Raw genomic sequence first — 24,009 nt, 5'->3', positions numbered from 1 at the left:
AATACGAAAATAGGCTAAATGCACTGGAAAATTCCCCTAACTGATGCTAATGGATTCTGATGGGAACTCTGATGATCATGCTGTGTGCAACCGGAGGATATGCATCTATGCTAAGTGACTGGGCATGCACGGTCTACGAATAGACTCACAAAAGTGCCAGATCACTGCTAATCTAGATTGACTGAACCTTGCTGTGGTGTAGCTTGTCCACGGACACATAGGGTTGAGATGTGTCACGTGACACTCGTCACCCTATTGCTCTCCAGTGCTCTTAGTACAGGAAAAGGATGGCTCGTGGAGCATGTGTATTGACTACCGTGTGTTGAATAGGAATACCATCAAGAATAGGTTTCCTATTCCAAGGATTGATGATATTCTTGACTGCCTAGAAGGTGCGGCGATTTTCACTAGGATCGACCTTAGAAGTGGATACTATCAGATTCGAATTAGGCCTGAGGATGTGCACAAGACTGCGTTTAGAACGACATTTGGTCTCTACAAGTTCTTAGTGATGCCATTTGGTCTTACGAATGCTCCTGCTACGTTCAATAGTATGATGGATAGGATCTTCCGTCCATATCAGAACTTTGTTGGCACATTCTTTGATGACATGATAGTCTACTCGAAGAATGAAGAGGAGCATAGGCATCACTTGACCATTGTGTTCGAAGAGTTGCGTAGGAATAGATTGCTCATCAATGGCAAGAAAAGCGAGTTCTTCTTGGAAGAGATCCACTTTCTCGGACACATTGTGTCAAAGGACGGTGTCCGAATGGATCCTGCGAAGGTAGAAGCAATCAAGACATGGCCAGCTTTAGGAGTGTGCACGATGTCTGTAGCTTCTTAGGGCTATGTTCTTACTACAGAAGATTCATTCGCAACTTTGCAGAGATTGCTTCACCTTTACATGCTTTGCAAAATAAAGAGGTCACTTCAGATGGAACCAAAAAGAGATTTCAGTTTTTAACCTCTTAAAGAAAAAGATGACTTCAGATTCAGTCATTGTTTTGCCAGATATCAGGAAGTCATTGTGGTCCAGTGTGACGCTTATGGCAGTAGCATTGGTGCAGTGCTAATGCAAGACGGCAAGGTAGTAGCCTATGAGATCAGAATCTTGCAAGGGCCAGAGATGATCATGCAGGTCTATGAAATAGAGTTACTGGCTGTGATTCATGCGCTCTTAAGGTGGAAACATTACGTGCTAGGTGCTGATTTTGTTGTCCAAACGGATCATCAGACCTTGCGATACTTTCTGACACATTCAAAGCTATTGGAAAAGCATATGTGATGGGCAAACATTCTTTCCATGTTTCACTTCCAGATTGTGCATGTGGAAGGCAAGAAGAATGTTGTGGCTGATGCGTTATCCAGAAAGCCACAAATTTCAGCTGTGTCAATTCCTTATTATCATGAGCTTGATGACATGAAGGAATAGTATGCGATGACGAAGATTTTGCAAGGATCTTCGAACAGTTACAGGAAGGACAACGTCATGAGCAGTACCTCCTCAGACATGGTTTTATGATGATGCATGGCAGACTCTGTGTCACTAGGCCATTGCGACAAGGTCATGGTAGAGAGTCATGTCCCACGGTATGCAGGGCATTGTGGTATAGATGCTACAATGAAAGTGGTCGAGACATCCTTTTATTGGCCTACCTTGAGGAGAGATGTGGATGTCTGTGCGAGCATGCGTGATTTGCCAAAAGGTCAAGTTTGACAGGCAAAAGGCACCAGGGCTGTTACAGCCATTGCGATTCCAGATAAACCATGGGAAAGCATAGCTATGGATTTTATCTTTGATCTTCCCAGAACACAGACAGGAAATGATGGAATCTGGACCATTATTTGCAGATTCAGCAAGCAAGCTCATTTCATTAAGTAACATGGTATGCCACAATCGATTGTGAGCGATCGTGACCCACGGATGACAAGTCTATTCTGGAGAGGCATATTTGAGAATATGGGCACTACGCTTAAGTTCTCATCGTCGTTTCATCCACAGACAAATGGGCAGTTAGAAGAGGCAAATTCTACTGTCTTGGATCTGCTTATGTGCTATGTGTCAGAGCACAAGGCGAAGTGGGAGCAGTATTTGGCGTTGGTTGAGTATGTGTACAATAATACAATGCATTCTTCAACAGGCAAAGCACCCTTTGAAATTGTGGAAGGTCATGTGAAAGTTCCTCCCATTTTGCATACCAAGGAAAAGATCTTTCAGGCAGATCAATATGTACAGAATATGGATGAAATGTACCAGAAGATAAAGCATGCCCTTGAAAGGACACAAGCAAAGCAAAAGAAAGTTTGCTGATCTTCACCGTCGTGAATTGTTGTTTTCACTTGGTGATTGGGTACTGTTGCGGTTTGAAAAGGCACGCTTAAAGAAGCAAAAAGGTAAAGAAAGTCTCTTTACAAAGCTTAGTATGCGTTACTATGGGCCTTTTCAAGTAGCAGAGAAGATCAATGACGTCAACTATAGGGTGAAATTGCCTGAGAACTGGAAGATTCACAATGCCTTTCATGTGAGTCTTCTCAGACTATTTATTGGTGATGGCAAGAGGATATGCCAGTTGAAGAGCAACCAGAAGTTGAAGAGCTTGATGAAATATTGGTCCGAGAACAGATCATGGCAAACAAAGGAAAGAAAAGTCAAAGGCAAGGTTACAAGGCGGTATTTGGTAAAGTTCAAGAACTATCCACCTATGGATGCAAAGTGGATGGAAGAGAGCGAACTGTTAGAGTCACCAAATGCATTGCAGCTTTACCTTGAAGCCTTTGGTTTACCACCTACATATTCTCCAACTCAAGAAGAGCAAAGGTCAAAAGGAAAGAGACCTGCGCTCGAGGGGGGTGATCCAGGAGCTAGCACTTCTCATGTATCTATGGATTTAGTGCAATAGAAGTGTATCCTGCTTGGCAATTGCACTTGGGGAATAAAAGTTTTGTCCAAAAGTTTGTTCAATGCTATAGAAGTAAGTATGTCTTGTCAGTTGTCAAGAGCACAATAATTGCTTCTGATGAGTACATGTTGACGCATTTTTAAACTGCTGGTTTATTATGCTTGAAAGGATTCGAAATGTACTAAAGTTATGGGCTCTATTAGAGCCAATGGCACAATGTGAAAGCTATCCACTATGTCAATGGAATAGTCTCACAGGTAGACCATACATGAGTTAACAAGTGTTGAATACACAAGAGTGTTAATTATGAGCATGTATGTCTCGTACCATGTTGACCAGGTGTGTACACACGAAAAGGTTGAGAGCCGTGTTACGGTGTCCATGAAGTTTAATGGATTGATATTCATGCAAACAAGGATGTTCGCGATTTCAAGAGGGGGGTATGTCACGAGTCTGTGGCAACTAACTTTTCTTGTTGATTTCTTTTTTGGGGAATTTTGTTTGACTTGTTTTAAAGCACCCCTCTGGAAATGCCAATGCCCGAGTTGCATGGTGTGAGGCGGACAGTGAGAGTCTAGGCCGGACGGCCAGCGAGCACTAAAGTTGGACAAATGGATTAAGGTTAGCCACGGTGGGGCTACGAGTGTAAATCACCTGATAGCTAGCCGACATTGCATTTTTCGATATGGTTCTAGTGGTGATTGATGGTCAGACGACCCGTGTGAGTGCCATGGAAGCATCTCCTAAAATTTAGTGAACTGCTATTTTGGACCTGAAAATGTGTTCGCGTCATTAGCTCTAGAATGACAAAGGGAACATTTTATTGCTCTGCTGCCAAGTCAAATGACGCACCAGTTGAGATATTTTTTAGCTAAGTTGGCCATAGTTGGAAACTAGGCGAGCTGTCACTCTGTGAGCAATTCTGCCACTCTGTGAGAGATGGGACGAGCCTACAAGAGAAAGGGGGCGCAATTTTCAGCAGCAAGGCGGATTGCAACAGGTATAAGAGCTATGGAATGCTTCCTTACCCTCTTATGTACAGTGCGGTGCCAGGAGTGATGCCCTGCACGCTACGCACTACTCTCTCTCTCCCCTACGAGCAATTATGTTATGCTCTCAAGTGGGTTTCTCATTTGACCAATGTCCAGTTGTGTGGGTTCATGCGCGATTTTGCTGAGGCAAGAGCCTCTTGCACAGGTACTGGATTAGCTAGTGGCTAATCCCCCGCAAGTATAGGTGACATTCGGAGAGGTTTCACGTGAGAAAATCTTGTCCGATTCAAAGGGCAAGTAGCCCTACAGGTGCGGGAGCTCGAGGACTTGCTATGGATGCGACCGGTACGCGAAACGGAGCCCGAAACAGGGAATTACAGCCTGCTGTGTATTTTTGTAGGTTTAGGGTTTTGGCCCTAAACGGTTCCTAATACCCCCAGGAGGTTCGGGGACCGCTGTAGAGGTGATCTGGCGCATTTTCGGGGCAGAAAACAGAGAATTCAGCGTGCTGCAGATTCTTGCCAGGTTTTGCAAAGTGTCCGTATGCGTCGGGGAAGTCATCTATTGCGTGGGGATACTGACTGTGAAGCGTCCTAGTACAGTTATGTTGCCGAAATTAGGCCAGAACAGATGGAATTCCACCCGGATTATGCGTGAGCTTGTAGGAAATCACAGGTTTTATTCCCTCTGTTAAAGAATAAAGAGATACCGAAAGGCCAATTTTTGGGCCTACAGGTTGTCGGCGTCTACTCGGAGCATTCTAGCTTCTGAGCCGTGTGTGTTCTTAAGTGTTAATTCCCGTTGCAGGTTTCCTTTGCACGTTCTCTCTGTGTGTGTCTAAAGTAAATAATTTTGGGTGAAAGCCAAAGCCTATCGCCCAACGGGCCCGTTTCATCTGTAGTATGAATAAAGTCCAAGGAAACTTCGGACATCATTGTAAAAATGCTACTGATGGGTTTTGATGGAAATCTGATGGTCATGCTGTGTGCAACCAAAGGATATGCATCTACTCTAAGTGACTGGTCATGCACGGTCTGCGAACAGACTCACAAAAGTGCCATATCACTTCCTATTCTAGACTAACTTGATTGACTGAACCCTGGTCATGCTGTAGCTTGTCCACGGACACATAGGGTTGGGGTGTCACGTGACACCCCGCCTCCACCTCCCTCTCCACCACCCTCTCCTCCTGCCCCTCCCATTTCTCCCACTCGTTTCGCGCCCCGTCTCACACTCCACCACCTCCTGAGGAGGCAAGACACTCTCCAACAGCTCGGAGATCTATTGGCATGGAGCCGTCTAGCTTGGGAGGGACCACCTTACTTGAGGATGCCACTCTCAGTGCAAGCTTCCCCATTTGAGTCAGTCCCTCAAGGGCTAACCAACTTTGACATTCGCCGGAGTTGGTATTTTTTCAGTCACAACTTCGTGCGTTTCCTTGGTATCCATCTCTTCACCTCGAGGTAGCTTGCTTTAGAGTACATGTTCTTTTTCTAGCTTCTAGAGGAGCAGATGCCTTGGAAACAACGGTTGGTTTCTCCTTCCCGCTGTGTGGCACGGACTACACCGAGTGGACTATGTACACAGTGCTGGATTGGCTCCATGTTCAGGCTCTTGAGTTCTGTCACCACATGGGGGACTTGGGGAGTAACAGACTTGATACTAACCCTATGGCAATTTGCTAAGTTCTCGGTGATGTTCCTTGATGCAGCAGGCTGTAGACACACTGTGGTATACTTCTTTGCAGACATCCAAAGTACGCCTTCCTATGTATATGTACATAAGGATATTTGGACAAAGGATGCAGCTTGACGTATTGCACACTCATCTTGGGCATGGATCGGATAGTCACTTCAAGCACGCCTATCTTGGGGTCGCTCGGATGTAGATTACTCCTCATCCAAGCCAGCTTCGAAGATTGCCAGACTGGTTGCTGCGGCAACCTCGGTTTTCTCTCATTGACCCCATGAGGATAGTCTCATGGAATGTGCAGGGGCTAGGTGGACCCCGGTATATTGAGATGGGAGTTTTAAGTGATGCTTTGTGGGTGGCGCGATTGATGTACTTATGCTTTAGAAGCACTATCTTTATGAGCGCTTGTCCAATGTTGACAAAGAGGTTTTATTAATCTGCAGCTCACAACATTATATCCTAAAATTTTATACCCCAACACAGTGCAGTTATTAGACATGTGTACACTTTGCAATGCTCTGGATAAAACACACATTCGAGACATAGTTACATGGTGAACTCCACATGGAAGCCTTAAGAACAAGGAAACATGCTCCATAAACTCAGCCATTCCCATTCCCACTCCTCATCTTTTAATAATAAAGGTGTTTTGGATTTCACAATGTTGAAATACTAAATCTTGATTGTCTTTATTGTCCAACTGTGTCCTGCAATGCTACATCTTGAAACATAGGTTGCAAGGTAGTCAAAGTCACACAGCGACACGGTGTTCCACAAAAAATTGTAGCACTTTGAAACGAACATGCATGGAGTGGATCTCCCGACTACACAGACCGCCTACAGACACGCGTCGGACGAACCACCCGACCATAGCCACATCCGGCAGCTCCCCCGTGCTGGGGCCATCGTCCGAGGACAAAGAGGCTTGCACCCGTAAGAGTGAGTGTCCCATACCACCCGGCCTCACCTTCTCGAGGTGACCTCGCGCACTCCTAGCCTCGCGGGCTAACCACTGGCACTCTGCCAATGGGGGTCGATAACTGCAAATGAGGCCTTAGCCTCCCTTTTATAATAATGCCCGGCCACATTGGCCGCGTTCACACTACGTCCGTCCGGACACTGGACGCCCATCCTGAAACTGGCCTGTTTAATCCAAAAAGGGTGGTAGACCTTAGACTTAAACCTTATTTGCTTTCACCCATTTAATGTGTCGCCCACTTTACCTATACTTTCAAGACACAACAAAGGGGAAAGGGATACAGGCTGCTAGATTGCACCTGTATGAGAAGACCGACACTAGACTGGCCCCTAAATTAGGCGCCCCTTTCGGTATTTCTTTATTCTTTAATAGAGGGAATAAAAGCTGTGGTTCCCTACAAGCTGCCCCGTACAATCTTGGCTGAATTTCAACTGTTCTGGCCTGATTTCGGCAGCATAACTATACTAGGACCTTTCACAGTCAGTATTCCCACGCATTGGATGACTTTCCCGACGCAAACGGACACTTTGCAAAACCTGGCAAGAATCTGCAGCACAATTCTTTGTTTTCTGCCCCGAAAATGCGCCAAATCACCTGTACAGCGGTCCCCTCGCGTCCCTGAACCTCTTGGGGGTATTAGGGTCCGTTTAGGGCCAAAACCCTAAACCTGCAAAAATACACAGCAGCCTGTAATTCACTGGTTCGGGCTCCGTTTTGCATGCCGGTCGCATCCGTAGCAAGTCCTCGAGCTCCCGCACCTGTAGGGCTTCTTGCCCTTTGAATCGGACGAGATTTCGCACGTGAAACCTCTCCGAATCACCTGTACTTGCGGGGGATTAGCCGCTAGCTAATCCAGTACCTGTGCAAGAGGCTCTTGCCTCGGCAATCGTGCATGAACCCACACAACTGTACATTGGTCAATTGAAAAGCCCACTAGAGGAGCATAACATACTGCCATAAGGGGGAGAGAGAGAGCAGTGCGTAGCGTGCAGGGCATCACTCCTGGCACCGCACTGTACATAAGAGGGAAAGGAAGCACTCCATAGCTCTCAACCTGTGACAGAAAACTGAAAATGAGCCCTCCTTCCTCTAAAATGAGCGCCACTTCTTCGTGCAAGAGGAAAGTGCACAGAAATGTGCCACTTGGCATATTTACAGGCTATTTCCCGTTCCGGGGTTGCCGCCTAAAAATGTCCCGACCGGTTGTGCAGTTGACTTCACGGCAGAGTAATAAAATGTTCCCCTTGTCATTCCGGAGATAATGACGCGAACACATTTTTAGGTCCCAAAATAGCAGTTCCCTAAATTTTAGGAGATGCTGCCATTGTATCTTTCTAGGTCATCTGACCCTCTTTGTACACTGCAGCCACACCAAGAACTGAAATGTAGCCTCTGTAGCAAAGGATTCCACTTTGGCTAGTCAATGACCCCACTTTGGCTAACCATAGTCCTTGTCCAACCTTAGTGCTCTCTTGCCCTCAGGCCTGGACTCCCTCTGAACAGTTCCACACTAGCTATGCAATGCAGGGCAGTTAGATTTCCCGAGGGGTGTTTCCAAAAAGTGAAAATGAATAAATAATAAGAAAGAAATCAACAAAAAGGATAAGGATCTGATGGTACCCACTCTTTACATCTATCTTGCTAAACATAGCTGCTCCTTCTAATTTGTCCAAAATATCATCAATTCTAGGTATAGGGAACCTATTCTTGATGGTATTCTTGTTCAGTGCACGGTAGTCGATGCACATACGCCATGAGCCATCCTTTTTCTGCACCAACAACACTGGAGAACAGAATGGAGATGAACTGGGCTGAATCAACCCCTTTTCTAACAGCTCTTGTACTTGGCTCATTATCTCTTTGTGCTGAGCCGCACTAACCCTGTACGGAGGCTTATTTGGTGGGCTACTGCCTGGCACCGAATCTATCGCATGGTCCTCGGGTCTCTCTGGCGGTAATTGAGATGGTAATGAATCGGAAAAACAGTCACTATACTGTTGTAAAAATATTGACCTTTCTTTATCTAACACAGATAAATTTGATTCATCACAATCTGACATTTCACGTACAAAAACCAAGTACGCAGAAAGATGCTTTTTCATTACAGAAGTAATAGCAGAAGCTGATACAGTGGGAATAGACTCCCCTTTAAGCTTTACATCCAGAATGTGAGTCTTTCCCCTGCTCTGTACAGTGATCTTTTTGTTGTAGGCATCCATGATTCCCTGTACACGAAACAACCAAGGAATACCTAGCAACACATCACATCCGTCCAGTGGCATGATGTAAAATTCTTCAGCATCTACATAGGATTGGATACGTAGGCGCAACTTTCCGATGATGGGTGTCACAGCCTGTGTATGGCCAGGACATGCCAAACCTACCTTTGCTGTATACCCCATCTCTTCAGGTGTGATTCCCAACTTTGAAGCCAATTCTGGGGAAATGAAGTTGGCTTTGGCACCTGGATCAAAGAAGATAAGCACTGTTTGATCCCTGACCTTTCCCCACGCTCTGCAAAGCTCACTTGCATCTGAATTTGGCTTGTCGCCCACCATATCTGGCACTAGACCAGCCATGGGCCTCTTTCCTTTCCTGTCCTCCTTGTCTTCAGAATCAGCTGGCCTTTTCTTTTGAGGACAATTGTAAGCAATGGGGCCAGGCTGCTCATAGATAAAGCATTTGTTCTCTGACCTCAGGACCTTCTTTTGTTCTTCCGACTTGCGAGGAAAACGTCTTTTCCATTTCTTTGCTGGTCCCTTTTCTGATTCACCCGTAGCTTTGCCTTTCCCTACGTTGGCTGGCTCTTGAGTCGCTTTAGGAACCTCATTGGGAACATACTTCTTCGCTGAATTTTTCTTAGCTGACCCTTGACGCCAGTATTAAATTCACAATCTTCTCCCTTGAGCAAACCATTGCTAGTGTTTGCTACCTCGATGAGCTGCGTCAAAGTAGTGACTTTGGTCTTCGTGCAGTACTTTCTCAATCCTTTGGGTAGGCCACAACAGTATTTTTCAATCTGTTCTGTCAATGGCATAAACCTATAGGAAGTTACTCGAAGTAGAGCTTTCCAAAACTTCCGATTGTAGTCATCCAGATTCTTGCAAGTGGCAACATTAAGCTGGTGCCATTCTGTCATGACATTCGCTTCAAAGTCATCAGATAACCATGCTGCTGCAAAAATCTGCTTGAAGTAAATCCATGTGGACGGAGCTTGCCCTTGAAGCAATAAAGTTGTCCACCATTGTCTCGCATTCCCTGTCAAGAAAGTGGCTGCCTTGCGGACCTTTGAAGCCTCTGTAAAGTTTCCCCCTGCATAGGCCTTGTCAAATTGCTGGAGGAATGAGAGAGCCTTCTTCCTGTCATCAAACCCTGTAAAGGTCGTGAATGCCACACCTTTGCCACCTTCTTTGTACGGAGTTGGCTTCTCCAGTGGCGTTAAGTTGTCATATGGAAGTGACCGAAACATGGGAACTACTGTTAGGGTTCATTTGTGTTCCTTGACCGCTATTAAGTTGACCTGGAAATGCCATATTTGACTGTTGATTTGTAATTCCAGCCATACCAGAATTTGTCTGTGGCATCCCAAATTGGCCCTGAGCGCTTTGAAACCCTGGTAGCATGCCCGTGACACCATACATGGGGTTAGGCATCATTGTTTGAGCACCCCTGATCACTGTTCCTGGCGTGTAAAACTGATTTCCAGGTGCATGACCAGCCATGCTCTGGAATACCGATCCACCTCCAAAATAGCCAGGCTGTATTGAAGATTTCCCGAGGGGTGTTTCCAAAAAGTGAAAATGAATAAATAATAAGAAAGAAATCAACAAAAAGGATAGATAGTAGTCACACGCTGGTGACACATCCGGACGGCGTCTAGGCTAGATCCCCTCTCTTGCGAGCGGGACATAACATACTTCCCCCCTTAAGAACCATTGATGTCCTCATCAATGAAGTGGGGATATTGAGCTTTCAAAGCTCTAACCGATTCCAAAGTAGCAGACCTTTTAGATTGACCCTTCCATTTAGTTAAGTATTCGTCATAAGTCTTTTGGCGCGAATGACGGGTAGGATGGTGTAAAACTGCCGCTGGTTCTCTGGAATATACTTAGTTTTCATACCTTGCCATACATTTTTCTTGATTGGCACAACAACGTCGGCCTTGCCTAGTTTTTCTCTAAGGCGGTTGACATGAAATATTGGATATACACTAACATCCGAAGGAAGAGCCAGTTTATAGGCAACTTGGCTAATTTTCTTTGTGATCAAGAACGGATCACAATATCTAGCTGAAAGCTTATAATGCTTTCTTGCTCGCATGGTCTTGGAATCTTTGGGTATCTTCAGATAGACCCATTGTCCCACATCTAGAGTCCTTGGAGATCTCTTTTGATTAGCATAAGTAGTGACTCGATCACAAGCCGTTCTTATACTATTTTTAGCCAATTCGAGCATTTCTTGCATGTCATACAAGAAATCACGAGCTTGGCATTCCGTGACTTTCTCTAAGCCAATAGCAATCGGGGATTTAGGCTCAAATCCAACATCAGCATGAATGGGCTAAATCCAGTAGCAGAATTCTTGCTACTATTGTAGGCGAACTCTAATTGTGGAAGATACCTTTCCCAATTAGACTGCCTCTGAGAGACATAAGCTCTCAATATGTCCTCTAACTTCTGATTCATCCTCTCAGTTTGTTTGTCGGACTCAGGATGGTCAAAAGACGACATACTCAACTTTATTTGAAGATGAGCAAACACATCTCACCAAAATTGGCCTGTGAACTTAGTATCTCGATCACTGACGATATCCTCTGGCAGACCGTACAGCTTGTAAAGCTGATCGACAAATAAAACTACCAACTCATGGCTTTTTACTGTCGACTTCGTTGGTAGAAATTTCGCCATTTTTGTAAGTCTATTGACCACAATCCAAATGGCGCCATTGCCCCGGCTAGTATTTGACAAATGAACGATGAAGTCCATGGAAATACTTTGCTACTTGGCATTTGGGATTTCCAATGGATGTAGCAGGCCCATTTTCTTTAAGCGCTCTGCCACACTGAGTGCATCTCTTCACATAGCTCTCTATGTAAGAGCGCATCCTTGGCCAATAGAAATATTGCTTGACCAAAGCCAAAGTTCTTTGGATGCCAGGGTGCCGAGCGCTAGGAACATCGTGGCATTCGAACAAAATCCTTTGTCGAATCTCATCGATTTCCGGCACGCAAACTTTTTCATTTCTGAACAATAGTCCACCTCTAATGGAATATTGTTGTTGTCTCGTCTCTCTAGCACGACTCACTTGGGTTTGCGGACCTCCCAAGCGTGTATGCCCCGCTTCGACTTCGTTCCATATCTTGCCAAAATAGCTATCGGAACGACATAGCCCTCGGAGAGAGAGATAGAAATCCGTTGAGATTTCGGCCATAGACAAGGCATTAACCTTAGGAATCCTGCTGAGTGCATTGGCAACTCGATTGCTGGATCCTTTTCTATAACGGATCTCAAAGTCAAACTCTTGCATAAGCTCAACCCATCTAGCCTTCCGGCCTCTGAGATCACCCTGATCATAGACATAGCGCAAGGAATGATGATCTGTCCATGCAACAAACGTAGAGCCATACAAGTAGTGTCGCCATTTTCTCAAGGCGTGGACTACGGCGTAAAGCTCCTTCTCATACGTTGGATAATGCATCTCAGTGTCAGAAACTTTCTTACTTTCAAATGCAACAGGATGTCCATCCTGGTATAACGCCGCACCAATGGCATAATCACTAGCATCCGTTTCAACCACAAACGGTTTGCTAGGATCCACAATGTGCAATATTGGCGCAGTAGTCACCAAGTGCTTTAGTGTCCGAAAGCTTATGTGACGCTCATTCGAGACAACAAAGGGGTTACCTTTACGGTGAGGACCCGAAGTCTTTGGTCCTTTTGCCCCTCCTTTTAAAAGTTGCGTAAGCGGAGCAACAACTTTGGAGTAGTCTTTGATAAATTTGCGAAAGAATCCTGTAAAGCCTAAAAAGGACTTTACTTGGCACACATTCTTCAGAATCGGCCATTTCCGTACTTTATCCAACTTTTCAAGGTTGCATGAGTTCCATCGCGAGTAATAATGTGACCCAAATATAGAAGCTCTTTCTTGAAGAATTCACACTTAGAGGCCTTAGCATAAAGCTTCTCAGTTCTCAGTAACTCGAGAACAACGCGTATATGCGCTAAGTGCTCAGACAAACTTTGGCTGTAGATTAAGATGTCATCGAGAAATACAACAACGAAGTTGCCTAACAATGGTCTCAGCAGATCATTCATCATCTGCTGAAATGTAGCTTGAGCATTGGTCAAACCAAAAGGCAAGACCAAAAACCCATAGTGACCGTAACTTGTATGGAAACCCGTCTTGGGAACATCTTCCAGTTTGATCCGTATCTGATGATAGCCTGATCGCAGGCCTATCTTTGTAAAATACAACGCTCCATGGAGCCAATCTATTAGATCGTCCATGCGTGGGAGCGGATACTTATTTTTGACAGCGAGCTTATTCGACTCCTTGTAATCCACATAGAAGCGCATAGTGTTATCCTTCTTTCGAGAAAGTAACACTGGCGCTCCCTACTAAGATTTACTTTGCCAAACTGTCGAGATAATCTTTTAGTTGCCGCTGAATCTCGTCCTCCTCGGTTTTACTAAACCGATAGGGTTGCTTTGAGAAGGGCTGACTATCAGCCACCAACTCAATGCCATGATCTACTCCTCTCGAAGGAAGCAGCCAAGAGGTAGATCATCAGGAAAAACATCCTTGAAATCAATCATGATTTCTCGGATAAGGTTGGATTCGTTGGAATCCCCAAGTTCAACAGAAGCACATGAAACATTTTTACGAAATTTAGTGACAAAAGTACCAAACACTAATGAATCAAACCAAGCAGATGGTATAAAGATACAGAGTCAACATCGCAGACTTTGTATCTTTATATATTTTCAAAGGAGTAACAAATGGTATTGCAAAACCATTATTTACAAAAATCTGATTACAAAACGAAATAGATACGTGAGGTATGTCTTGTTTAACAAAAACAAGAGAGTGATGTACATAGTCTATATACAATGAGTCTTGTTTATTATAAAACCATGGAATTCCTAAAATAACATCTGCTCTATCCAGGTGCATAATGTGGAAATCCAGGTTCTTTTTGTAATCAGCTAGCTTAAACCATCCGATTCCATACATCCGTATCCTCGCCACGAGCCATCTTCACACGTGATACTCATGGTCACTGTCCCGCGTCCGTAGGCTAAGTTTCCGCACCAATTTTGCATCCACAAAATTATGTGAGCTTCGATTATCAAGGAGTACGGTCACATCGTGACCATTGATCTTCTCGGGGAAACGGAGAAGATCGTGCTTATCAAACACTTTGGTGCTAAAAGTACAATTAATGCATGAATTGTGCGCTAAATGAGGGATTTCAACTTGAATGACATCAAAGTTACCTGAGATCTCGTGAATTTGAACCGAAGGACGACCTTGCGGTTTCTTCATCTTCTTCTTGGGACAATCCTTGATTTGGTGACATGGCTTGCCACATCCGAAGCAAGTCCCCTTCTTCATTGCATCAGCAATTGGAGCATTTTTGGCTTTCTTCTTCTCCTGAGAAGGTCTCGGCAATGATTGAGACCTTTGCTAGAATCGGGGTCGCTTCCTCGAAGCGCCCTCACCGGATTGATGGTCTGAAGTTCTTTTCTTTCATAGTTCGCTCCATTTATCAAATGGAACGGAATGTCCTGGCCTTTGCCACTACATCCTCGACGTCAGTCGGGGCTTTGTCCTTGATTAAGGCCCAACGGTAATCTTCATGTATTCTCAGCAGGTACAAGTGCACAGCGTGCGTGGAATCCACCTTGCTGAAGGTGAGCGCTTCTTTGAAAGCTGTCGTGTACTTATCAAAAGACAGAGCTTTCATCGAAAGACTCTACAGTTTGGCGTAAGCTTTCAAAGGATCCATTTTGGCAAAATCCTTCTTGAATTTCACACAAAAGGCAGCCCACGTCGTAGGCTTCTTTGTCATATCACGCCACCAGGTAGCGCAAATAAAGAGGAATCGTTTGAATCCTCCGTTCATCATGCTCCCCATGGAGGTCGAAACACGTGGTCCATTGGTGCAACCAGTTATTTACGGCCAATTCCGTACATTCTTTCTCTTCTCGTGAGAAATTAGTGGTTTTGTACGGAATGGTGGTAGAGGGACCACCCTGTGAACGCCCAAAAGCAGCAACTTGCGTCCACAGTTGTTGGAGATGGGTTTCGCCCTTGGAAATACGCGCAATCATCAACTGACCTGTATTTTCCAAAGCGGTAAGCCGAGAATTAAGCCCTTGCACGGCCCCTTCGAGAGAGGCCAAGCGAAGGTTTGTTTGAATGTTCGCGTTTTCTAGAGCGGTAACACGCTGGTCGAAGCTCTGGAAAGTGCTTGTAATCCTTGTGTATAGAGAATGCGCGAACGGAATTTGAACGTTACCTGGCGCGTCATCATGCTGCCCATCCGGGTCGGAGGAATCCATGGCGAAATCCGTGAAAAATTGGAAATTTCACACGCAATCGGGCCCTTTTCTACACTTTTCGATCACCAAAAGTTATACTGTGAAGAGCTCTACGCGTCGGCGTGAGCACCTCAAGGCGAGCAGGTGATGGTGGGGGCACGAGCAGGTGAGAGATAGATAGATAGATAGATAGATTTTATTATCGTCCTCGGAGGTCAAATATGACCTATGGGACCAAAGTTACATGTGATGTAGTATGTGTGTAACAAACTTGGACACTCCAAGTCAAGAATCAACCGCGACAGCACCAAATAACCACTTCAAAACAATTCACAGATCACAATAGATTTGCACTGGCCCGGCAGAGTTCCGTGCCTAGAGATATTGGCCCCAAAGACTGGCGCCCCTTTCGGTATTTCTTTTTGTATTAATCAATCATCAAAGTACAAGAGAGCGGTTAGGGTTTCACTCTCATACTCTGCGTCCAGATGCTCTGAGAAGTGAGGCCCTCACCACTAATTTAAAGGTTACAAGGGATGCCCAAAAGCAGAGCCCCAAAAGCTTTTAAAATCAAAAGCATCAGTTCTCTCTCTCTCTTAGAGAGTCTTTTCTCTTTTTTTTTTTATATAAAAAAAAAGCAAAAGCAAAATTCGCGTCGCTCATCATTTTCCAAAAAAAAAAATAAATATTTTTTTTATAAAATAATCCGCCTCCGCGATTTCCGGAATTTAGGGTTTTTGGCAAAAATTAGGGTTTGCAGGAATTTTAGGGTTTCTGGCAGAAATTAGGGTTTCTGCTGTCCGCCACGTCATCACTTTGTGACATACCTCCCTCTTGAAAGCATTGTAATCGACCGCGATTACGCCTGCAAAACCGACAAAAGCCATAAACCGTCTTAGCAGACACTGACTGTTAGTACCTACGTACTAGGAACACACATCTAGCACATGTACAAAATCGACAGTCACATCACACGACATCACAGGACATCACCAGACATCACAGGACATCACATGACATTCAACATTCATTCGGATCTTAGACCATGATTTATCGGCAATGTAGCTAGCAATCACATCTAGGTCCAATCGGGACCTCATCGATGTCCGATTGACTAACCCCTATTGCAACCATGTCTATTCGAGATCAATCAGACCAAAATGCTGCAGTCATTTCGGCTATCAGTTCCTGCACTCACAAGAAGTCAAGAACAAATCAGTATCATAATCAGGAATTCCATTTCATAAAGTCATCCAGTAGAATACTGTCAGCTCTCAGTATCCCTGAAGCTCAAAGAGACATCAGTGACTTCAGTATCAAAATCGAGGCATCTGTTGACAAAGGAGTGGAGCGACTCCCCTCTTGTGCATCCCACTGCACCAGATCTTCGGCCAAGCTGAGTTTCTGGGTTCCGTTTGGAGTAGACTATGCTAAACCAAAACATCGAGGTAAAGTTTCACAATCCGAGGAGTATCTGCTAGGTCCTCCTCCTCCATCCACTTCGCATCAAATGCAGGAAAGTTCTTGAACTTAACCAAGAACCGCCTTCGGACTTTACCTTTCTTCGTATCATTATGTGCCAAAATCTGTTCAGGAACAAGGATCTCCTCGTTTTCTTCCACTTCGGGTAGCTCATCAGGCTCCCCATCATCAGGCACATCACCCTTAACAGGGTTCAAGAGACTCACATGCAATGCATTATGAATCCTCCAAGTATCTGGCAGGTCCAATCGGAAGGAGACATCATTTATCTTGTCAGTAATCTGGAAAGGTCCGTAGTATCACATACTAAGCTTTGGAAAAAGCCTCTCCTTTCCCTTTTTTTTTCCTTAGGCGTGCCTTCTCAAAAGTAAGAGCACCCAATCATCCTCCTTCAGTTTCCAGTCGCGACGATGGCGATCCGCTGCCTTTTTCTGTCGTTCTTGAGACTTCTGTAAAGTCTCGTGAACCTTGGCAAAAGCCGTATCCAAATCTCGCGAATATTCATCCGCTTCAAATTTCTAATCTTTCGTGCTCAGGAAGGATGGAACCTTCGCAGCAGTTTCAACAATCTCTCATGGCGTCTTCCCCGTCGAAGAGTGTATCGTGTTATTGTAGGCAAATTCCACCAAAGGTAAGTTCTTTTCCCATTGAGTCTTCTGATGCGAGATACAAGACTTCAATAAATCTAAAATCACTGAATTGGCAATCTCAAATTGCCCGTCAGTCTGCAAGTGGAACGATGACGAGAACTGCAACCGCGTCCCAATGTTCTCCCAAATTGCCTTCCAAAACAAACTCATAAATCTGGGGTCTCTGTCGGAGACAATCGTCTCAGGCGTGCCATGTAATCGGAAAATCATCGTGATCATTCTGTATTCTCGGGAGATGAAAAAAAATGAAATCCATTTCAATATTTTCCCAGGGGCGGGTGGGTGGGTATGGGTAAAGGCTGTAACAATCCCTGTGCCTTATGCCTGTCAAACTTGACCTTCTAGCATACCAAGCAACTGCGCACAAACTCTTCCACATCCTTCTTCAGTCTCCGCCAAAAGAAATCTCTCTCTACCCCTTTCATGGTGGTAGCAATGCTGCGGTGACCCGTAAAAGGTGGACAGTGGCAATCAGTCATAACCTTTTCCCTCAACGGCTGTGTAACGCACAACATAGTCTTTTTCATCAAGTAGCCTTCCCGAAGGGAGTATCCAGCTACTGTCTCCCCATCCCGTATCCGTGTGAAAATATCTGCAAAATCTGTATCTGTGGCACACTGATCGACCATATCCTCGAAGCTCCTATGATGTATCGCGGAAATAGCCAGAACCAACGGTTTCCGAGACAAAGCATCTGCCACCACATTCTTCTGTCCCTGCACATGGACAATCTGGAAGTGAAACTATGACAAGATGTTCGCCCACCGCATCTGCTTTTCCGAAAGCTGCTTCTGTGACAAGAAGTAGCGCAAACTCTGATGGTCTGTAAAGACAATAAAATCCGCTCCGAGTAGGTAATGCCGCCACTGAGTAAGAGCATGGATAACCGCCAAAAGCTCTTTCTCATAAATCTGTGCTGTCATCTCCGGCCTAGAGAACAAACGGCTCTCGTAAGCTATGACATGGCCTTCTTGCATCAAGACCGCACCCAGACTACGACCACAAGCATCACAATATACTTCGAATGACTTCTGCAAGTCCGGCAAAGTCAAAATAGGTCCCGTAGTCAATTTCTCTTTCAATGTCTGAAAGGCAGTCACCTCTGTGGGTCCCCACGAAAAAGGTACTCCTTTCTGTGTCAAGATATGCAAAGGGGAAGCAACCTCTGCAAACTTTCGTATGAACCGCCTGTAGTATGAACATAGTCCCAAGAAGCTTCTAACTTCACGGACATTCCTCAAATCGGGCCAATCACGGATAGTCTCTATCTTGGCCGGGTCCATTTGCACTCCTGTTGTGTTGCTGACACAATGTGACCCAAAAAGTGTATCCATGGTAGGAAAAAAATTCACTTTTCTTTGCATTAATCACTAGCGTGTGATCTCGTAATGCCTAAAAGACTTGAAGCAGATGATCTCTGTGTTCTGCCTCATTCTTCGAGAAAACAATGATGTCGTCAAAGAAAGTGCCAACAAATAGCCTGTACTCTCGAAAAATCCTGTCCATCATCCGGTTAAATGTCGCAGGAGCATTGGTTAAGCCAAAAGGCATCACCAAAAACTCAAATAACCGAAAAGTCGTCCGAAAAGCTGTCTTGTAGACATCTCCTGGCGCTATCCTGATCTGATGATATCCACTCTTCAAGTCAATCATGCTAAAGCACGAGGATCCCTGTAACCTGTCGAGTATATCATCGATCCTAGGAATCGGAAATCTGTTCTTGATGGTGATTTCGTTGAGAGTGCTATAATCGATGCACATTCTCCAAGATCTGTCTTTCTTCAAAATCAACAACACTGGAGAGCAATACGGTGAAGTACTAAGCTGGACAAGACCCTTTTCCAAGAGGTCTTTCACTGAGTTCATAATCTTTTCATTCTGTACTCGGCTCACACAATAAGGTGGCCGATTCCGTGGTGTGCTTCCAGATATCAGATCAATGGTATGATCTTCAGGCCCTCTCAAAAGCAATCGGCATGAGCGTGGAGAAAAAAAATCTTGGCGTTCTTTTCTTCAGGTCAAAACATATTCAACTTTTATCCATGGTTCAGTTCTCCCAAAAGAATGAGTAAGAAAACTGAAGTTCATCAAGTACAATCTCTAAGCCCTTCATTTATCAAAGTCGCTTTCTCGGCCCGGTAGTCAACCACGGCGTAGTTCTTGTGGTACCAAGGGATCCCGAGTAGAACGTCACTCACGTGCCCTGAACACCCCTGTCATTGCAAACGAAGTTTGCCAATGCTCGGTGTAATGGCAACATCCCATCCGGGTGCCAGTCGAACTACCTCCGCCAGTGGCGTCAGTCTGTCGGGCGCAGTTCCAAATCGAGCCGCCAATTCCAAGTGAAAAGAAGTTGGCCTTGGCTCCTTCAAAAGAGCTTCTACATCCTTCACTTTGCCCCCAAAAAAAAAACGGCAAAGTTTGTACTTTCATTCATTTGATTCGGTGCAAGTCCCACGCCATGTGGTACCAGTTCTGCTTTTCTATCTGCCTTTTCTGCCACATTCCTCAGCTGCTCTCGAACTCTCAGACCTGTCGTCGTCTTTATCATTCTGTTCTTTCTGTGCCTTATCAGGGCACTTTGCGGAAATATGTCCATGTTTCCCGCATCCAAAGCACTTCCCCTCTCTGATGAAGCGAGCTCTCTCCTCAGGAGTAAGCTTGGGTCGTGCATCCTTTTTTTTTTCTCTGGGTTGCTCTTTTTCATTCTACTTTCATTCCCAGAAGTCTGTTTGGCTCGTTGTGTCATGGCCTCATCTGTGGGGTAAGTCAGACTGCCAGAGTGAATGGCAAAGCCCCGCTTCGCATGACTCATCAACTCCTGAATAGAAGCTGACTTCTGTTCCAAGCAGTGATCTCGGATCTCTGTAGGTAGACCCAAGGTAAACCGCTCAATTTGTTCTCTGAACGAGATCTTCTTGAATGAAGAGGCGGGTAGAAAAGAGCTCCAGAATCTTTCACAATAAGAATTCACTGTATCGCTCTTGGTCATCCGGAGATGGTTCCAAGCAGCTCGTATATCTCGCTCAAACTCTTGAGTCAACCAAGAAGAAATAAAAAGCCTCTTGAATTTCAGCCATGTAACTGGCACAGTCTTGCTTAATAGAAGCGTGGACCACCAAGTAGGAGCATTCCCCTCAGAGTAAGAGGCAGCTCTCCGAATCTTGGAGTGCTCTGAATAGCGTCCTCCCGCGAAAGCGATGTCAAACTGCTGTATAAGAGACAAAGCCTTCGAAGCATCTGAGTATCCTGAAAAGTATCAAACTTAATCGAGTGGCCACCTTCCTTAAACTCTCGGACTTTCTTGCTTTTATCTTCGAGAAAGTCATACTGGTTGGCTTTGTAAAAAAAATTCTTCTTGTTCGCATAAAACTTTCCGTCATCGGAGTCTGAGCTGTAAGTAGACGAGTCCTCAGTAGAACTGTCAATCTCTGGGCGAGATGTAGCCTTCTTTGCCTTTTTCTTGCCCTTTCCGAAGCTTTGTGTCTTGCTTCACTTTTTTGCTTTTTCCTGTCTTCTTCGCTCTAATCCGAGGAGCTAGAAGAACTGTCAGAAGAAGAAGAAGAAGAACTGGGTACTCCTTCAAATCGAACACGCTTCTTCCGTTTCTTTGCTTTGTCGAATGTCGATTGACGACCCAAATATCCCGGGAAGTCAGTACCTTTGTTCTGCTTTTTGCCGTGCTTTTTGCCTTTCTTTTGCACGTCGAAAAGCTGAGCAATCCGTGCATCAACCACGTTCTCCAGTTCCTTCTCCGTATATTTCTTGGAGACAGAAGGTTTCTTGAGAGCGGGTTTCGGGAGTGGTGTTGTGGTTCTCTGCCACTCCATCTGTACCTCTTTCCAAGAGGTCTGGTTCATATATTTTACCATCTTCGGGTCCTTGGCAAAATTGAGCATCATCTTTGTTGCATCGCCAATCAATTGACGATGCTCCATCTCTGTTTGCTCCGCCTGAGTAGGCTGAGGCGGGCCATACTCTCTGTCTGAATCTTCGTTGTGATCCCAGCCCGCATCTCCAGATGCAGAGGGAGTCGACTGATCATTGCCTGAAGCCATAGGCGCCGCGGAAAAAAAAAATTCGGGGATCGTATTTCCCGTAGAAGAGAAATCGGCCGTGCTCTGATACCACTGTAACAAACTTGGACACTCCAAGTCAAGAATCAACCGCGACAGCACCAAATAACCACTTCAAAACAATTCACAGATCACAATAGATTTGCACTGGCCCGGCGGAGTTCCGTGCCTAGAGATATTGGCCCCAAAGACTGGCGCCCCTTTCGGTATTTCTTTTTGTATTAATCAATCATCAAAGTACAAGAGAGCGGTTAGGGTTTCACTCTCAGACTCTGCGTCCAGATGCTCTGAGAAGTGAGGCCCTCACCACTAATTTAAAGGTTACAAGGGATGCCCAAAAGCAGAGCCCCAAAAGCTTTTAAAATCAAAAGCATCAGTTCTCTCTCTCTCTTAGAGAGTCTTTTCTCTTTTTTTTTTTATATAAAAAAAAAGCAAAAGCAAAATTCGCGTCGCTCATCATTTTCCAAAAAAAAAAATAATTTTTATTTGTCTTTTTTAATAATCCGCCTCCGCGATTTCCGGAATTTAGGGTTTTTGGCAAAAATTAGGGTTTGCAGGAATTTTAGGGTTTCTGGCAAAAATTAGGGTTTCTGCTGTCCGCCACGTCATCACTTTGTGACAATGTGTATGGCTGATGAGTGACTCTTGATGCTCCAAAATTGTAGTGATGAGAGTCGCAATGGAGAGCCCACACTTTGGCTGGGAGAGGAAAGTTTATGAAGCTCAATATACTTCTAGAGGCATAGTTACCTGAATTTCTAACTCCACTATTTCCCATTTCCCCCTTTTTAGTGCTGTTGCTGTTTTCATTTCTGTTTCCATTTCCCTTGATTCCTATAGTTGCTGGAAAATTTCTCCGTGTCCGTTTCCCTTACGGTTTCTATTTTTGTTCCTGTTTCCTTGTTTCCCATAACTATGTCTAGAGGCGATCGAGCAGGGTGCAAACAGCCATATTTTTAGTAGAACACATTGTTAACGTATATTACCTTCAAGACCTTGTATGTTAGGTTTAGAGGCCATAGAGCAGGATGCAAAACAGTTATGTGTCTAGTAGAACACATTGTGAACATATACTACCTGCAAGACCTTGTATGTTAGAAGTTCGGGAACAATTTCTTACTGTTAGATCTTCACTCTTATCTTGTCCCTATTTTGCAAAACAAACATGTTATGTATTGTTATCTGTTAACATTGAAATGCGCCACTTGTGCTTGAGTCGTTCCTGCATAATTTGAGAGGAAACCTTCTCTCGTTTTGTTGAGGCAGGTACCCTTTGGAATAGCTTCAGAATATAATTATTATGTACGAGTTGGTGATGAGAAAAGCAACTATATAGTTTGGAGACCTGGACCCAGGTTACACTTTGCAACTCCTCCCAATGGATTGCAAGATACAGAGGTGATTATCAAGGATGATTTAGATTTCAGCATAGCGAATAAGCTTCCTTCCCTTTTATGGGAGGGTTTAGAGAATGACATTGGACTTCCGACCGAGCTTAAAAGATTTTTTGGTGACAAGATTATGCTGGAAGAGTTGCCTGATTCAACAACTTTGGAGAGTGATTCAGGCATTAGTGCTTCTAAGCACAAGGGCCAGCCTGAATTGAGTTTGCAGAAGCCCATTATTGAGGCTCCCAAGGAGGACTTCCAGCCCTATCAGCAGGAAATCCAAGGGGATGATGTCAACGGTGAAGCTTTACAAAGTGAGGCAGAGGATGTTGCTTTTAATGAAAAGCCTCAGCTGCAAGGGGCTACCATTCCTACTGTGCAATTGACTCCAAAGCTGCAAAAATACATCCAAATGAGAGTTTTCCCAAGAGAGGAACCTTGGTTGCTGGAGTCCATGATTTTGGCTGAGAAAACTGAAACATTAAAGCCAGAAGCTGCGATTATATGTGAGTCAGGCCATGAAGAGCACATAGATGAAAGCCAGGATACAAGCGAAAAAATTGCTGAAAATGAAGTAGAGAAACAAATTGAAATTTTGATCAATGCTTCAAAGTGCACTATGGAGCGAATAGCAATTTTAGAAAACGGCAAGCTTGTTGAGCTGCTTCTTGAACCTGTAAACTCAGATATCAATGTTGGGAATGTTTATTTGGGAATTGTGAAGAAGCTACTCCCTGGTATGACAGGTGTTTTTGTGGACATTGGTCATCCTCGTGTTGCTTTGTTAAGTATTACCAAGAATGTGTACCCTTTTACATTTCCACCGATTGTAAGTGGCAGTTCTGCAGATGATAAACTCAATGATGCTGAAGGACATCGTTTAGGAAAACAGGGATGTGCATCAGTGGATCCTGGTCAATCTGATGTGAAATTCAATGCTGTTACAGAAGAAGATTGGGAAACAGAGATTGAGGACGATGAAGAAGTTGAGGACCCAGAAAGTTTGATTGATGTGGAGGACCTTGCCGACACTGGTAGTCATTCAGATACTTCTGAAGGAGGTGAAGTTGGTGTAAAGAGGAGAGGCAGAAAACTACTGGTAATGAAAGAGAAAGTTACCAGGCCAGTCACTGTGAATTTTGGCCAAAGGTATACGAAATGGAGAAAGGTCGAAGAAGGGATGCGAATTATTGTGCAGGTGAAGAGAGAACCTTTAGGGAAGAAGGGGCCGAAAGTTTGTGCCTTTCCTCAGCTCTCCAGCAGGTTCTGGGTAAGCTTGAAGTTTGTTCTGAGAAAGATGTCGT

The 24,009-nt window shown here is 44.7% G+C and overlaps 1 protein-coding gene across 2 annotated transcripts in view; it reads left to right on the top strand.

The window, feature by feature from the left end:
* The window catches only part of RNEE/G (RNAse E/G-like protein), a 56,060-nt gene that overhangs the window by 14,493 nt on the left and 17,558 nt on the right, over nt 1-24,009 (top strand). For both annotated transcript variants that reach the window (XR_015190363.1, XM_086529994.1), the window contains exon 2: nt 22,584-23,975. Coding sequence is in view for 1 of the 2 variants with exons in the window: in XM_086529994.1 (XP_086386120.1) it covers nt 22,584-23,975 (1,392 nt within the window). In the remaining variant the exon portion in view is untranslated. The remainder of the gene's footprint in view (nt 1-22,583; nt 23,976-24,009) is intronic.

This window comes from Adiantum capillus-veneris, chromosome 15 (genome assembly GCF_014529385.1).
Source record: "Adiantum capillus-veneris isolate H3 chromosome 15, ASM1452938v2, whole genome shotgun sequence".
Classification (NCBI taxonomy): domain Eukaryota; kingdom Viridiplantae; phylum Streptophyta; class Polypodiopsida; order Polypodiales; family Pteridaceae; genus Adiantum; species Adiantum capillus-veneris.
Note: the sequence above shows the minus strand (reverse complement) of the source record. Positions and strands in the feature narration are given on the sequence as shown.